This window comes from Rhipicephalus microplus, unplaced genomic scaffold, assembly GCF_043290135.1.
Source record: "Rhipicephalus microplus isolate Deutch F79 unplaced genomic scaffold, USDA_Rmic scaffold_12, whole genome shotgun sequence".
Taxonomy (NCBI): domain Eukaryota; kingdom Metazoa; phylum Arthropoda; class Arachnida; order Ixodida; family Ixodidae; genus Rhipicephalus; species Rhipicephalus microplus.
In genome coordinates, this window is record NW_027464585.1 from 37,690,567 (window position 1) to 37,708,284 (window position 17,718).

At 43.2% G+C, this 17,718-nt stretch overlaps 1 protein-coding gene across 1 annotated transcript in view; it reads left to right on the forward strand.

Moving 5' to 3' along the window:
• LOC119168164 (cytochrome P450 4V2-like) overlaps nucleotides 1–11,159 on the forward strand; it is a 952,270-nt gene extending 941,111 nt beyond the window's left edge. Inside the window, exon 11 of the mRNA XM_075882483.1 lies at nucleotides 10,856–11,159. Coding sequence (XP_075738598.1) covers nucleotides 10,856–11,028 — 173 coding nt within the window. The 3' untranslated portion in view covers nucleotides 11,029–11,159. The remainder of the gene's footprint in view (nucleotides 1–10,855) is intronic.
• Nucleotides 11,160–17,718: the final 6,559 nt, after the last annotated feature.

Consider the following 17,718-nt stretch of genomic DNA (forward strand, 5'->3'; position numbering starts at 1 on the left):
TATTTGTATTTATCTGTTATCTCTAGCGTGACTTTCGGTATTCTGTGCTCACTACCTTCATTGTCATTAAAAATTATGACTGCTGATTTTTCCTTATTGAATCTGAATTCTAACCTATCTCCCTCATTACCGCAGATGTCCACCAATCTCAGCAAATCTTCCTTGTTGTCGTCCTTTAGCACTATATTATCTGCGTACATCAATGCTGGTAGTGCCTGTTCAATGAGTTTTCCTTGTTTAACGAAGGAGAGGTTGAAGCCCAGTCCACTTCCCTCTAATTTGGCCTCTAATCCTTGTAGGTACATCATGAATAATGACTGTGGCAGGGGACACCTCTGCCTAAGCCACCGTTTTACCTCTGCAGGCCTGGAAACCTGTTTTTGCCACTTTATAACTACTTTGTTATCTTTATAGATATCCTTTAAATGATTACTGACTACATCTTCCACGCCTAGTGCGTCCAGTATTCTCCACAATTATTCTTGAACCACGCCATCGTACGCTCTCTTGATATCCAAAAATGCTAGCCACAGGGGCCTGTGTTCCTTTTCTGCTATTTCAATGCACTGCGTCCGAGTGAACTGATTGTCTTCCAACCTCCTGTGTTTCCGAAACCCATTCCGCAGTTCCTCCAGCACCCCCTCATCATCTATCCATGCCAGCAATCTTTCCTTTATAATCTGCATCGCCAGCTTGTAGACCACTTAGGTCACTGTTATAGGACGGTAGTTGTTTATGTCAGCTTTGTCCCCCTTTCCTTTATAGATCACGCTCATCCTGCTAAGTTTCCATCCATCGGGAACTTCACCATCGATTATTATTTTGCTCACTGCCTCTTTCAAAGCCTGCCTAAACTTCGGACCTATTGTTTTTATCACCATAATTGGAATGCCGTCTGGGCCTGTTATTGTACTTCTAGGAACCCTTTTCTCAGCCCTTTCTCACTCTCGTTGTGAAAATGGAGCCATTGCGCCACTCGATTCATCCCTGTGTATTGTGGTGCATAAAGCGCTTATTTGTTGAAATTCTTCTGGCACCCTTGTTCTTATATATTGAATAGCTTCGTGTCCTTCTAGCCTAGCACCTTGAGCTGTAGGGTTAAACATCTGCTCTAGGCTCGTCTCATTTCTTAGGGAGTTTATATGATTCCCAAATTTCATAGCTACCTTTCTATCTTTTTCATATACTTCTGCCAGCTACTGAGCTCCCTTTCTTCAAATATTTTCATTGATCAGAAGGGATGCATCCCTTCTACAGCTTAGAAAGATTTCCCATTTTCTTTCAACATCATCTGTTGGTTCACGCCACAGCTAAGTATGTCTGTGTTCTCTAGACGCTTCCTGACGTTTTGCTATCACTCTCTTAACTTCCTTAACCCACCAACTTTTGGGTTTGCGTCTTCTTTCCCGCTGGCAGCACTATCGCGCGGAAAGAACGCGCTTTTGGGCCAGCCTTCGAAGGCCGGTCACCACATTTTCCTATTCTAATCACCCTAACTGGGCCTCGCTGATTCTCGCAGCGCACAAGAACACGCGCCAATTCCTCGTCGGGCGCCATCTATCACCACGCGTCGTTACCAGCACGCGGACGAAGGAAAGAGAGCGGCTATACTAGCCGTATAGCGGAAATGCCCACGAAATGGTCGCGGGCCTTACATCGCCACAACATGACTAAGCCAAAACAATCACTAGAGAAAGAGGTAGGCAGCCTGCTAATAAGGCATTTGTCACCAGCTTCGTGCACAAAAAAAGGCCTCCTGCTCTCATTTTACTTTTTTAGCAAAATCATGGCCAGAAAACTACTAGGTACATAGACGGTTTCGCCTGCCGGTGTCTAAAGAAATTTGGCGTTCACCGGAAAATCGCCCCTGAGAACTTCCATTTTTGCTTCTTCTGGCGTGGTTTTAGTGTTTGTTGCTGGCCGCGGCTGCTTGCATTCAGAGGTTTTATGCACATCAAATTATTCCGGTGAAGCGCTGGCAACTCGAGCACAGCTTTGAATGCAGTTCATGCCTGAAATAATTTTGTATGCTAGTCAAAACGTTTTCTGACCGATGACTATGGAAAGAGCACCTGCATTGCAGCGATCACTCGAAAAAACAGGATTCGCGCTAAGAGCACGTAGGTCTGTTCTGACCACTTCATCAAAGTCAAAGTTAATCTCAGCGCAGACTAATGGCACAGGAGCGATACTCAGAGGTTAAACTAGTCGAAAGCCCCCGGTTACCGGGAACACACTGGTCGCTGTCCTCTTCCACCCGTGGGAAACAAGCTAAAATGGGTACCATAACGTGAAAGCTGTTACTGAAAATTCATTGCAGAGCTGTTCATTTTGTAGTTTGAGCGATAGCGATGATGTGTACTGTTCTACACAACACGGGACACGAAGTAGCCGGGCTTAACATCAATCGCCGCACAACATGTACGCTGTGGTGTCCACGTTTTGTCGTCGTTGCATTTCGTTATTTTTAAGTGATACCGTCACGTTGGCTCTCATCTGTGCGAGCAATTATGACTCATCACCTGTCGTTTTGTCGCTATTGAAGATTGGCGCGTTCAAGGTAACTTATACTTTGGGTATGAATATATATTTTATAATTAGGTAGATTGGACTAGAAAGTTTGTTTCGTGAATAGTTTCCTCGCGAGTAAACTATAATTATTCGGGTGACCCTGCAGCTGTAGTTTATTTATCACATTATTAAAATTTATAATTCCTCAGTCACACAAACACGTTAGATTGCGAGCGATTCTGATCGCTGCTCATCTTCTTAAAAAGTGCGGTGTGACACAAACGCAGAAGTAAGCATTTTCTCCTGAGGTTGCGTGATCAGACGAAAAAAAAATTATGTTTTAGGTTCACCAAGAGGAAGGTTTAAAGTTCTAGTCGAAAAGCTGACTAGAACAAATTCACTATAAATCGAGAAACTCTTCTCCTGCATGTCGACGATTTGGGTGCGCTTTGAACAATTTGGGTGCGCCAAAACGATTTCAGTAAATCCACACTACGGAAGCGCAAACTGTTATGGCAATCCGCGAAAGCCAACAAGGCAAACGGCAAAAGCGTCTCGATTATCTATGATAAGCTGAAGATCGATGGTGTAAGTTATACCTGGGATGACACTAGGCAACAACGCATTGCCTTGAGCGCTCGTGTAACTCGTGTTAAACCCTTCCCGGGTACTGCGCACATGGCTTCTGCAAACAAAGTCACACCTGCCGAGCCTTGACGGGAAGCTTGCGGTGTACTAAAACAACAAAGGATCCTAAGTATGAATGCCCGAAGCATAGCAAATAAAACTGCTAAGTTAGAAAGTCTCTCGTACAAATATGATCCCCATCTGACGGTCATAAGTGAAACATGGTTGCACGATGGTGTCAGCGACGACTGTATTGTACTTGACTCGCACCAAATGTTCCGTCGCGACCGCTCTTCTCGGGGAGGAGGAGTTGCTGTCATATTAAAAAATTCTTCTCAGTCACTCTGCTTCCGCAGATTGATTCTCATGAAAGCCTCTTTTTGAAAGTAACTTTCCGGGGTCATGTATTTACAGTTTGTGCAGTATACAGGCCACCGTCTTCCCCACCCGAGTTTCTAACGATGCTTTTGGATTATATGACAGCAACAAATCTGGGCAAGATTATTATGGCGGGTGATTTTAACATGCCATCTATCAACTGGACGAGTGACCACCTTTGCCATACAGATGATAACCCACTTCTTGATATAATGATGGCATGTGACTTGGACCAAGTGGTAAAGGAGGTCACTCGTCCGTCTGGTGATGGTGGTACAATTTTGGATCTTGTTTTTATCAGCAAAGCTACGTTACAGCATGATGTTTACACAGAGGAAGGTATATAGAACCATAAGCTCGTTTTTATTACTTGTTCCGTTGAAAACTGGGCTAAAAACGCGAAGCCCAAGGCAGAAATTATTAGTAACTTTGCCCGTGCTGACGACCAGGCAATCTTAGACGAGCTTTGGGCGTTTGCCGACAACGTATCAAATGAAAATCCCCTCTCACTATGGCTTGAATTTAAGAGGATGGTCCTCGATTGTATTCGTACCTGTGTCCCTCGTAAAAAAATCAAAACAAACCGAGCTGGTCCCTGGGTATACAGGAATATTGTTCATTTATAGCGGAAACTGAAATGGGGCAAGAAAATTAAACTACCTAGAGCTGAACTCATTCAGAGTCTTGAAACACAGCTTTCAGCAAGTTTATCTACAGCCAGAAAGAAATATTTTTTGACCACGTTGCCAAATTTTATATGAACACAACCACAAAAGTTCTGGCGCTAGCTGGGTGGCAGTAAAAAACGCTTGGAACAAATTGAACAAAACAACCTCCTTATAACTCAACCAAAGACCATTGCTAATACAATGAACGAGTATTTCCATTCGGTCTTCTCTCCCCAGACAAACAGGCTGTTCACCAATGTGACTGATATTGATCCTGAATTTATATCTTGCGAAGGCGTTCTTGCATTTCTGCTGGATATAAATGAAAAGTCGCCAGAAGGGCCAGACTTAATTTCAAATGCTTTTTTGCGCCGTTATGCCGAGCCGATATCGCACATTTTGACCGCCATCTTTCGTTTATGCTTGCGCCACTCAGTCTTGCCTGACGATTGGCGCCTAGCTCGCGTTGTGGCTGTCTTTAAAAAAGAAAATAGCTTGAACATGGAAAATTATCGACCCATCTCACTAACATCAACCTGCTGCAAAATTTTGGAACACATAATCGCCTCTTTTATTAATAAATTTCTGGAAACAAACAGCGTCCTTTCCGAGTTCCAACATGGGTTCCGCAAAGACCTTTCTACCACTACTCAACTTGATACAACCGCTCATAAAATCGCAAAAGCTTTCGATTCATCCAGCCAAATAGATTTAGTCTTTCTTGACTTCAGTAAAGCCTTTGATCGCGTACCCCATGATAAACTACTCACTAAGCTTTCTTCTCTGGGCCTTCCTGCGTTTAAAATTAACTGGATCAAATCATATTTAACAAACAGAACACAGTTTGTGGAAGTCGACGGTTGCGCATCTGAAAGACTTGGTGTGACATCTGGCATTCCACAGGGCAGTGTTCTGGGACCGGTTCTTATTTTAATTTACATCAATGACATAACATCAGCTATTGACCCGAGAGTTTCTATAAAATTGTTTGCAGACGACTGTCTTATATTCAAGGAAATCACGGGCACCGATGACCAAGTCTTGTTAAACAGCAGTTTGACGGAAATTGGTCAGTGGTGCACTACCTGGGGTATGAGCTTGAACGCTGACAAAACAGTTCTACTTCGTGTAACGAAGAAAAAACAACCCTTTCAGTTTTCCTATTCATTAAATGGTGCACCAGTGGTAGAAAAAAGCCAGTACAAATACCTCGGGATAACGTTCACCAATACTCTGTCGTGGTCAAAGCACATAGAAAACATCTGCGAATCTGCCACACGCAAGTTAGGCCTTTTACGGCATAAACTCGAAAGTGTCACCAACTCTTGTCAAATTACTGGCCTTCAAAATGATAATACTTCCTAAACTGCAATACGCTTCGGTCGTATGGGACCCCTTCCTTAAAAAAAAAATAAGTACCGGCTTGAAATGGTGCAGCGGCGCGCTATACGCATCATTTTCTACAAATGCCATTTTCAACATGGTTTAACGGGTATTCACAAAGAAAACTACATATCGGAGCCTACGTATATATATCTGCTCGTACTGATCACCCCCTTAAAGTGCGCGACTTCGCTACTAGAATTAACCTTTTTAAATATTCATTCTTTCCGCGATCAATTAAGCAATGGAATAAACTACCTTATGAAATTGTAGCCGTGTCCAGGGAAACATTCACCACTGCGCTGGAACATCATATTTTATCGTAGCCTGAGCACACATTAAAGTTGTCTACACTTTCGTTTCATCTCTCTAGCGATCTAGGCTTCAGTTCTTTTCGCCTGCTTTTATCTGTATATATATATATATATATATATATATATATATATATATATATATATATATATATATATATATATATATATATATATATATATATATATATGTGTGTGTGTGTGTGTGTGTGCGTATGCATTTTATATATATATTTCTTTTTTTTCTTGCTGCTGTACCTTCACACACGTCAATGTTTATTACGTGTCACCATTGGATGCTTTATTATGTATCTGTATTTCTTTTATGTTCAATTCAGTCTTAATGAACTGTCGCCTTTCTGCATTTCGAAATCGTTATCTCCCCCCTACACTAATGCCCCTCGCGGGCGCTGTAGGTACTCTAAATAAATAAATAAATAAATAAATATAGGACCACCGACTCGCCAACTTCTCTAATGCTGGCGAATAGCATTTCAACCCTGGAAGTTAGACGAAAAATTGATAGGCTGAAACTGCTGTTTGCTCTTTATACTGGTTCTACAAAGGTAAATGCATCGGTATACATTCAACCATTTCACTCGCGCCCCACGAGACATAGGCACACGCACAAATTGCTTCCGTATCGAGCCCACACAAACATGTTCAAGAATTCGTTTTTCCCACGTACAGTATCGAAATGGAATTCGCTGCCTGAAGTGGTTTTCACATCTCAGTGTATTTGCCATTTTGAGCGTGCCATATTGTCTGTACTGTAGTCTGTACTCGAGTTACTTTACTGTTTATCGCAAATGTGAATGTATAATAGGGAGATAGACCCATCACCGTTGTTCTGAAGGTCGTATTAACCTGTGTTAAAGCTCATCTATATATCTCTGTATCATGTACTTATCTTCTTTATTTTGTGCACATCATTCATCTATCTCGCTTACGTGTGTTTTCCACCTAATTTTTGTGCCTCTCCTGCTTGGTCTCTTTCAAGACTGTAGTATGTTGTAAATAAATAAAATAAAAAATAAAGACGCGGACAGGTAAAAGACAGGTGTGCGCTGTCGATCCCCGGTCTGCGACTTCAAAGTGCATCCATATCGTCGGCATGCATGCAGAACCGACTGGCTCAATCAATTTCGCTGACAAACGTATTCTACAATTTAGGCATTTTCTGTTTGTATAGGTGCCACCACCATGAGAGCTGGCCGCGCGGAGCAGGGGCCGAGCTCATCGGAACGCCACGATGTGTATTTTGCAAGGCGCCTGTCGGCCACGCGAACCATGCGCTACGTCGAGCCTCTTATTGTATGCGCTAGACGTTGCTTTAAACACACCTTAAGAAATGCACGAGAAGTGATAGAGCAGCAAACTCCAACACACCACGAAAACACCACCGGTACCTTGAAAAAGTATTGCCAGAAGTGCCGCTCCGGAAGTCTGCTGGGGTAGACCGTTTGGTGAGAGACCAGTTTGTTTACGAACACCGAAACCGTCTATTGCCTACATTGCAACTGGGCTTCTGAGCAGTTTCGGTAAGGCCTTACCAATGCATGCGCTAACTGGCGATGGGCTGGTCGATCGACGCGTACAAAAACACCAGCTCGTCTAAGGGATCGACAACTGCCCAGAACATGAAATGGGATGACCGCATAGATGGACAGATTGTCCGTGAAAAGTGGGGTTATATATTTATGGCACCTTTGAGGTAGCGCACCTTTGCGCACCAATTGTCTTCGGTAACGAGGGCGCACCCTGTCGGGGCACATTTTTTTGCTGCTTTGAGGTGCTCCGAAAAAATTGGCGGAGCAACGCTGTGAAATCCCAGCATTTGTTGCGTGCCGCACGTAGCAGACGATCAGCAGACGACTCGCAATGGCTGGTATTCCATTTGCTCCTCCTGGGCGTTCTGCCCCTTTTAAAAACGATATTCTTTTTAGGGACCTTCAACGGAAAAGTCTTGGTCTGTCTGTCTGTCTGTCTGTCTGTCTGTCTGTCTGTCTGTCTGTCTGTCTGTCTGTCTGTCTGTCTGTCTGTCTGTCTGTCTGTCTGTCTGTCTGTACATATGTCTGTTTGTCTGCCCTAACGATACCTCAAACGGCACTAAACGGCCAACCCTATCCGCAACGCCCACCAATATTGCGTTGATAGTTGTGCGATTATCAGTTAAAAAGGCAAATATTGCGCATATCTGAGGCGCCATAACAACATGTTTATGTTTAGTGTGTCTGTTTTTACACTAGAAAAGGCACACACAAGTAACTCTAAGGACTGTAGCGTTGAGCGCGTTGCGCGGACATTGCAACGCGATGCTCAAGAAGGCGTTTCTAACGCTTTGTTATACGACGGCACGGTGGTAGCACCTGCCCGTCGCTTTGCATTCTACACCTTATCACCTCCAAGACTGGCGCGAATCTTTCTCCGCGGTTGCGCACGCCTCCGTTTTCAAAGATAACTGCCAGATGGCGCTCGTGTCTAACGTGCCTAGATGCGCTTGTTTGCCTCCGTTACACGCTCGAGGCACTCTAACGCAGTGCCTTCAGAATACCATTCACTAAGATTCTTGTGCAGAACATCATATAAACGTTTTGTTCACTCGCTCTAGACGCAAGACTATCGTCTTTCGACGACACTTACAGTGCAACATGTACATTCGGGCCGATTCTTTTAAAAGGGGCAATTTTAAAGCACCTTTATTATCTCACTCTTTGCCACCCGCAGATCCCCATATTTTAAAAGCGCGCGTTCCACGTCACTGAAGCTCGAGCGCACGTAGTCCTGTGTGGGGTGCTAGTTTATTATTGTATTGTGGCGGGTGTTCTGAACTAATGCAAAATGGTTTTTTAGTGAATGACGGTAGCATACATTACACGATGCGTGGGCACACTTATGATTCAATTTGGGCATTACCATACGCAAAGCTTTAAATCCCTGCAAAAAAGTCGCAAACAAAACTTTCGCTGTCAGGGGTCCTTTAATAGAAGCACAAACTTAGTGTCGCTATTTTGGAGGTTTTTAAGCTGAAAATAGAGTATATTGTGACTGTACCTGAAAGCTTGCTCGTTGAAAATTCTATTCCCACTTTTTCTGTTTGTGTTTTTTGAATAATTTGTACAAATGTGATCTACTTTATGAGGACTTTCAACAAAGGAAGAACAATACTATAAAGTTTTCGCGTATCGTCGGCCCAAGTGGACGATGAATCTTGCACCTAAGAGAAGGTCTAGGATCGATGACTCCCGCTGCATATGCGGTTGCAACTGAAATATTTTGCTGCCTTTTTTTGGTTTTGGGCAACTTCCGGACAGCTTCGCGATTGCTCCATGCACAATTTCCGAATATGCTATTATTTCTCCTTTGAAAATTGCTAAAATACCATTTGACACCACCTGGCCGCCGAAACTTTAATTATCCGATGTTTCATATCATGTGACCATAAACTAGTCTACGCGGTAAAAATTTGTCCTATTAGCACTGTAATGTCATTTAGTTTTTTAAAGTATGAATGATATTACTCCATAAAACTGTAAATAATGACATGCGTTAATTGTACGCATTAAAGTGGTGCTGCCTTCGCATAACGTAATCATGCCATGCTCGTCAGAGCGTCTCGAGCAACTTTTCGGCGTGCTCACGAAACCATGCACGCAGTTTCCGGGTGGCTAAGACTTTGAAGTGACTTGGTTTTCCTATGTACGATTTCTCTCATAAATGACGTGTGCTGCCCTTTGGTACAACCGCACATATGTGCAGTGATGTTTTCGGTGACTGGCTTGACTAATGTGTCGAGAAAGTAACGACGAAGGGACAAGGCATCCACGATACCGACGTAACAAACTTGGGTGCAGGCGCATGCAACGCCATATAAATACAGAGAAGTTGTAAAGCTTTCCCGAGCCCGCAAATAGTCGTAAAGCTTAAAATGAACATGGGTAAAAATCGTTACAGTAACTTCTGCTAAAGTGGAACAGTGACAGCATACACAAGTCACCATAAAGGCTACCGCCATGGCTATCAATTCTAAGCGTTGCTGGATGAAAGGGCTAATTCGCGTTCACAGTCTTTATACTCGAAAAAAAATCAGCATATCCACGGACTGAATAATAATGAGTGGGGCGAAACGGCCCTTCACTCCGTCCACGCTTGCGTCCGTCTGTTCGTTCTTGCTTCCGTCCGTCCATGCGTCTATCCGTGCGGCCGTCCGTGCTACCATCCATGCGTCCGTCCTTCCGTTACCCATCCGTGCGGCCGTCCATGCATCCATCCATCCATGCATCTCTCTGTCCATCCGTCTGCGTGTTCATTCATCCATCCGTCTGTTTGTATTTCAGTTCTTCCGTCCTTCCATCTAGTGAACACTCCAAATACCACCATTTCACTTCTTCTCATCATATATTCATCTTATAGAAGTACCACCATCCAGCAGACTTTCCAAGGGCTAAGCGAGAGAAGGCTACCTACGACTACTACTACTACTACTACTACTACTACTACTACTACTACTACTACTACTACTACTACATACATCGCGGACGCACGACCCACGGCATTAGGAGCTTCGCCCCAAAAATACTACTCACAAAATGACTACGTGCTTTTGCGATTCACTACGGCAGCTACAAACACTACAAAGAGTAAGCTGTCTGTCATGTTAGAAAAACTGCATGGGTCGAAAAAAAGTCAGATGTTGATTCCTTCAATGCACAACTAGTAGGTGCATCAACACGCGCTTGCGGGAGCATAAATATAAAAGCAAACACTTTTGCCCCCTGGTAACCCACTGCAGCCGGTGTGATTGTCGGCCGAAACTCTAATGAGGTTGCCCTGGTAGTGCTGTTGTCACTTTCTTTTTTTAGCGTGGCCACCTGGGCAGCACCGGAGGTCTTTGAGGCCTAGATTTACAATTTTGCCGTGCAGGCAGGCAGACAAACACTAATACATCTCCATTCCCTTGTTTCTTTCATTGAACAGGACAAAAGTTCGCCCAGCTAGAGGACAAGATTCTCCTGGCCCACATCTTGAGGCGATTCACAGTGCATTCGATGATCCCGAATGAAGACCTTCAGATGTCGCTGGAGCTCGTATTACGTCCAACTCAAGGCCTGCACGTAAAATTCACCCCCAGAGAACGCACGGCTGCCTAAGCATTGGCGAAACCGGGCTACCTCTACAGCTCAAGTCATCACGCTCTTGAAAACTGTTCTACTCAGTCGTCACTCTAACGCGAGCTCATGCCGAGCCTTGCAAATATATAATAATAAACTCTTTCATTTCATTTATTAGTTTATTTACACTCAAACCCACAGCACCATTCACGCATTACCAGCGGTGGGGGGAGGGGCTTACACAGAGAATCTATACATCATACATTTCCAGAAAATTGGTAGAAAAAAAACAGAATTACAACCATGATCACTTAGTAGGAATAGCAGCGTACATTGCTGTCAATGTACATTAATTACATTAGGATCCTGTGACCTAGACGAAGACAGAAAGTACAAACGTTATCTCATACTGTACAGATATAAAAAATAGCGAACTCTGTGATAAGAACTAAACATTACATAAAACTCGTCTGCAGCCGAACACGGAATGAGATGTCAAAAAGCGGCCGCAAAAGCTTCGTCATCTATAATATGCCGACCGTGTCAGCAGGCAGACTATTCTATTCAGAAACTGATTTGGGTAAAAAAGTGCTTTTAAATGGTTTAGTCCTAAAGCTATATTCTCTAACGCTGACTTCATGACCTGCTCGTCTTGATAAATAATGAGGCTCAAGAATTTGAATGTGGCCATGACATATACTGTGAAGAAGCCTCAAGCGCAAAACTTGCCTTCTTTTTTTTATAAGCTACCATTTAGTGTTTCCTTTGTAGCAGTACTGCGAAGGTTTCTCTCACAGCTACTGATAACGCAACTTGCATCTATGTCCCAATGATGATGATGATGACGATGATGGTGATGATGATTCTCAGAAACATCAGGCAACTCACCGCAGGGGATCTACCATGAGGCGTGCGGCAGTAGAATTTGTGAAACAATATGATGAAATATTAAAAAAAGAAAGATAGAGGATGAAATAGGGCGGAAATTTGCAATATAGATAATATAAAAAGAAACAAAAATATTTGTGATAACTTTGGTGTCTTAACTTTATTGCAATGTTACTTAAAATTGCACTTAGGAACTAATTAAAGCGTAAACATATGAACTAATTATTCATATAAATAAGGTGAAATGATAGATGAAAGATAATGTTTTAGGTGTACGGATAGTTTTATCATGGTACTCTTTTTGATTCTTTAAATAATTAAATATAGCATCGTAAATGACCATGTTGCAGTACCTTAGTGCCGAAAATTCTAGGGGGAGCAAACCTGATGTGGAAAACTCGAGCCCCTCCCTCTTTTTTTAAATGTGGTTTGAGAAATCTTTCTCTTAGGCTCTTGTGTCTTCGACACTCCATAAAGAAGTGCTCGATTGTTTCTGCTTCATTACAAAGGATACAAAGGAGGAAAGGAACGACTCTGGACCTGTGTAAGTAAATATTTATTGATGGTAGTTTGCATCCCAATCTTGTTAACGCAATTTTCAAATGTTTTGTACTGCGCACCAAGAGCTGTTCCACAGATACCTGAGGTGCCGCAAACTTGCGTCACTCAATACAGAAGACTGTTTGTTCCTCGTACAGACACAGCGCACCCACACTCTAAAATTGGCCTGACGTAGTTCTTGTAGAGAAGATGGCGGGCCTGCTGAAGAAACAGCTTCGTTTTACGCCACGACATTCCCAACACCGTACAGGCCTTTGCTGTAATGAAATCAACATGCCTGTGCCAACACATGAATGACGTAAGGAATACGCCCGAGTGCTTTTTGACGTCCAAGTAGTTTGTGACGAAGAACCAGGCAGATAATAAAGTGTCAGTGCCATACGTTCTTTTCTTTTGGGGAAATGAATGTCAACAGTTTTCTGCATGTTTATTGACAAGCGTGATTCATGGCACCATTTTTATATTTTTGTTAATTCATTCTGTAAATCAACGATATCATCGACGCTTGTAACTTCCCTATATATTATCAGATATCAGCAAACAATGTGATGGAAGCTGCGATGGTGTAGGAAAGATCATTTATGAATAAGAAAAAGAGCAAGGGGCCCAAGATTGAGCCTTGAGGAACACCAGACGTTAAGCTGGCCATAAACGATTCTGCGCCATTTACCACTACGTACTGGGAACGCAAGGACAATTATTCCCGAACCAGGTTATCACCTGTTCATTGATATTAAACCAACGTAGCTTACATACAAGCAGCTCATGATGTAAGAAGTCGAACGCTTTTCTGAAGTCTACAAATATCGAATCAACACAGAGGGATTATCCATCCAGTGCACTATAAACTTGTGAACAAATACTGTTAATTGAATTATGCAGGAAATACCGAAACTAAAACCATGTTGTCTTGAATTAAGAAGATTTTGATATGTTATGTCTGTCACATTATATTGCCGCACAAGACGTGCTCTAATATTTTGCAGGCTATACTTTTCAGGGATATCAGTCTGTAGTTCCGGACCACTTCAAGAGGACCTTATTTATACACCCGAACAACGCATGCCACCTTCCAATCGTGTCGCAGGCTTCTCGTTCTCAATGATGTCGAGTACAGAACCTTAAAAAAGGGTGCAATGAACGATGCCCACATCTTGAGAAACCTCCTGCTTTGCTGAGATTTAGGAGTTATAGAAGACAGTGAATGCCGTTTCCTTCAACAGCTACGTACATATCTGCCATACATCTGTTAGTAGACGATGGCAAAACGCTGTTTGACGAACACGACAGAATATGGAAGCAAGAACTGTGTTAAAACTGCTGGCCTTGTCTAAGCTATTTTCTATTTACCGTCATGCGGAAACGAGGAAATACACGCTCTAACGTTTTACATCGAAATCAGTTATAAGATCGAATTTCGGGTCATGCGCGGCGCCGTAGTTCGCCGCTGCCGCTCGTAACCACTGTCACAGAAATAAGAAAAAAACAGAACAAAAGACACAGTGGGCCTACAGCCCTGATCCACTGCGTACCAGCCCAGTTTTCTACCGATGAGCCAAGCTGGTGCTTGGGACTTGTTCGCAAACTTGCCTTAGGCAGGCTTGATGTCAGAAAAATATTTGCGTTAATATGAGTAATAAAGCGTTTTATAAGAGCAAAAGAACAATTAGCCGCCACACTATGTGAATAGCGTAGCGAGTGGGTCATTCAATATTCCAACCCATTAAAAGAGCATGCTCTTGTTGTACGATTATCTGTGGCACATACCCACTTCAGGCATAATTTCTCATTGTCGTCAGTCACTGCATCTTTCAAGTGTTTAGCGGATACCACGCTTGTAAGAAGAATGACGAAGTACAGCATGACGAGTGCCTGCATACTGGCCAGAAATTATTATTACTGACGTACTGCGTACCCAGCAAGTGTTCTTCAAGCAGTTACCCATTGAGTGCTTGGAAAAGGCTCTCAAAGCCCACTCTTCAAGCTTTTGCTGTGACTGTGCTGCACCTTCCACGCAGGCCTGGTATTTCTTTATTACATTTGACAATATTGAAGAAAAACTTTTTTGCTGTTTTCAATCGAGAAGGCAGATGTTGAAAAATTCTTTTTGCGCATGACGGGCTTTTGTTTACCGACGTAAACAAAAGCCCACAGATAGCCTTCCAGACAGCAGACAGCAGATAGCCCTTCGACTCCTCCAAACTAGCTCCTTTCCGTCACCGACCACCATGGCGCTGTATACGAACATTTTTCGGTTCAGTTCAGAATGGCACATGGGATGGACGTATTTATTGAGCGCTCCCGATTGAATGCGCAGTTAAGTGGTTTAGCATGTTTTGAGCTTGGTTTTAGAAATAATAAGGCAGAATTTAAAACCTTTGTACCACTTATTATATTGTATGGCTTTTTCGGCAGTCAGTCACCAGGTATACGAGTTTGTGTGTGTGCGTGTCTGTGTGAGTTGGTTTGTGTGTTTTTTCCCTTGCCACCCCGTGGAGGAGGTGCACGTACACCGAACACAAAATTTTTTATAGTAGAGCTAGAATTTCTTTATTTCGTAGGGCGGGGATCGTCGTACACCGTGTTTTGTAATTATCGAGTGGGACAATTCATTAGAATATTTGGTGTCAAAAACACATGGTTAAGAAGCTGTAAAATGTTCAGAATGTGGTTTGGGTTTGAAAATAGACCCAAGTCAAGACGCGAATTGAGAGGAGGCTGACAAGAAGTGTAGGCTATGTGAGGTCGAGGAAAAAAATGGAGAAAATGATGGTCGCCCAGAGTGAAGTGCTGATGAGAATAACCGAGCTGGAGACTGCTCTGACGACAGGGCAAGAAAAAACGAAGCTAACAAAGAAACGCTCAAGTCCGCTGAGGAGGCACAAGCGAAGATGAACAAAGTAGCGGCCGACAACGAGAACGCTAGGCCACTGACCACCAGAACGGTGGAGGAGGAAGAGCACGCAAGTTAGAAAAAACAGGTTCCGGTGGTTCAATGGTTGCTAGACCCAGCCTCAGTGAAGTAGTGGTGGGGCTGAGAAGTGACAAAGCAGCCGGCGTCACAGCTGCAAGAAACCTCAAGGCGCAGGATGCTCCAGCTGAAAAGTCACAGCACGTGAAATTCGCCGGGGACTCGAATGTAAATCGATGCGCAGAAGCAAACAAAGAGAGGGTAAGAGTTAATAAGAGGGTTGCAATAGGGACGTTTCCAGGACGCAAGCTACCAGCAGTGTTGAGGCAAGCGAGCGCAAAACTCAAAACTACAGCTGATGGACGCAACGTCGTGATAATTTCAAGCAGTTTAAACGATGTCCTAAATGAAGATACGGCAGGACTAGTGACCACACTGGCAAAAGGAGTCGACGACATGCGCGCCATTTCTCCTCATGTGCAAGTAGTAAGATTCACGGTACCGGAAGTACCGGTGCGTGACGGCAACCTGCAAAAAGCGGTTGTATAGCAAACCAAGATATATGGCAGATGAGTCGAGATAAAGGCTTTGCGATGGTAAAAATAGACAGAGAGGTGCGTAGGTGGGGTGGTTTTCAAAAAGACAGAATTCACTTCGACGGGAGGCTAGGTCATGAGGTGGGTTGGCAGCTTGCAAGACGTGCAATAGCTTTTTGGGGTGGCACGCTGGCCATTTGGGGTTTAGGATAGCTAGTAACGAGTAAAACAACCAGGGGGACTTTATGACTGGTGGTATAGACATATAAGATTCCAAAGTGAAACCAATATCTAAGACACGTAGAGTCCGGGACAGAAATTGACGTTGCCACGAGGGCCGATCCAATTAAGACATATGGTATATTAACAGGATGAGAGAAATAGGCTGAAGTGGAAAGACATAGAACAACAGCTAAGTGTGGAGAGGTCAATGGTATAGCTTTTTGTAGAAACACATCTTATGGACATGGAACAACTACTTAACAATACGGTCCACGCATGCGAATATTACAATAGAATAGAAGGCAGCAGAAAGGAGGGTGGTATTAGGACATTCATTCATCAAAGTACAGACTGGCAAAGGGCCAAGCAGGAGTGCAATGAACATTTGCGGCTAAAAGGGAAAGTGGCAGGGCCAATGACGCTACTGGGTTTTACATACTTGTGGAGAGGGGCAAAAGCCAGTGAGGGAAATCAACAAGTGATGCAGTGCATAGGAAATGATATTCACGAACCAGGAGAAGAGTGCTAGGTAATTATATTAGGAGAAACGAACGCGCACGTAGAAGATATAAATGGATATAGTGACCCAACAGGCAGAATGCTAATGGATATGTTCGAAAGGCATGGTGTAATGATTTGCTACAGCACCGAGAAATGCGAAGGGCAGATAACATGGGAGGTGGAAGGCTGCAGTCAACAATAGATTGCGCAGTAATGTTACATAGGATGTATGATCGGCTAAGGGTGAAGAACATAGATGAATATGGGTCCAGAAGCTTAGGTAGTGAGCACAAACATATCAAGCTGAGTTTTGAAATAAAAATGAAATTAGAAAGGCAGCATTACAAGCAACCAAATGCTAATATTTATTCAAAAAGGCAAATGCAATAATAACTAAGGACTTTGAGAAAACAATCACCGAAGATACTGAAACAGAGTGGACGTACGCGAATTTAACTCAGTTGTTTGAGTTAGAGCTTGCTAAGGTACGAGCCAAATCAAGCGGGAAAAGCAGACACAAACCCAAGAGCTGGTGGAATGAGGAAGTTCAGGGAGCCCTAGTAAGACGTCAGAAAACCTCCAGGGAATACAGGTATGCTAAACAGAAGATTCAACCGGAAGATGATGTCAAAAGAAAATGGGATAACTTTTTCAGCTTCAAAAGGCAATTGTCCCATTTGATGAATGAAAAGATTAGAGTAAATGTGGCCCAAAGGATGGCGAACTGAACAAAAAGAATAGAATTGCAGCTGCAGAGATTTGGAACCATCTCAATTCTCTGAGTAATAAGACAAGCTTGAAACAAAGGTTTTTAACTACAGCTCAAGGGGTTAGACCAGAAGGGGATTAGGCAATGGAATATATAAAAACAATGATGAAAGAAAAATTTACACACCATAAAGCGCTGCATGCACCATACCAGATGAGGATGGACCAATTAGCTCAGTGGCTCCACTCGGACATTGAGAGTGGGAAAGGCAAAAAAAGAGATCCTATTGCACATCGACAGCCCCTGACGGCATCACAATCATGCTAATAAAGAAACTGGGACTAGACTCTAAGCAAAAATTGAGAGAGGCCGCGAGCAAAGCAATAATCGATGGCTAATCT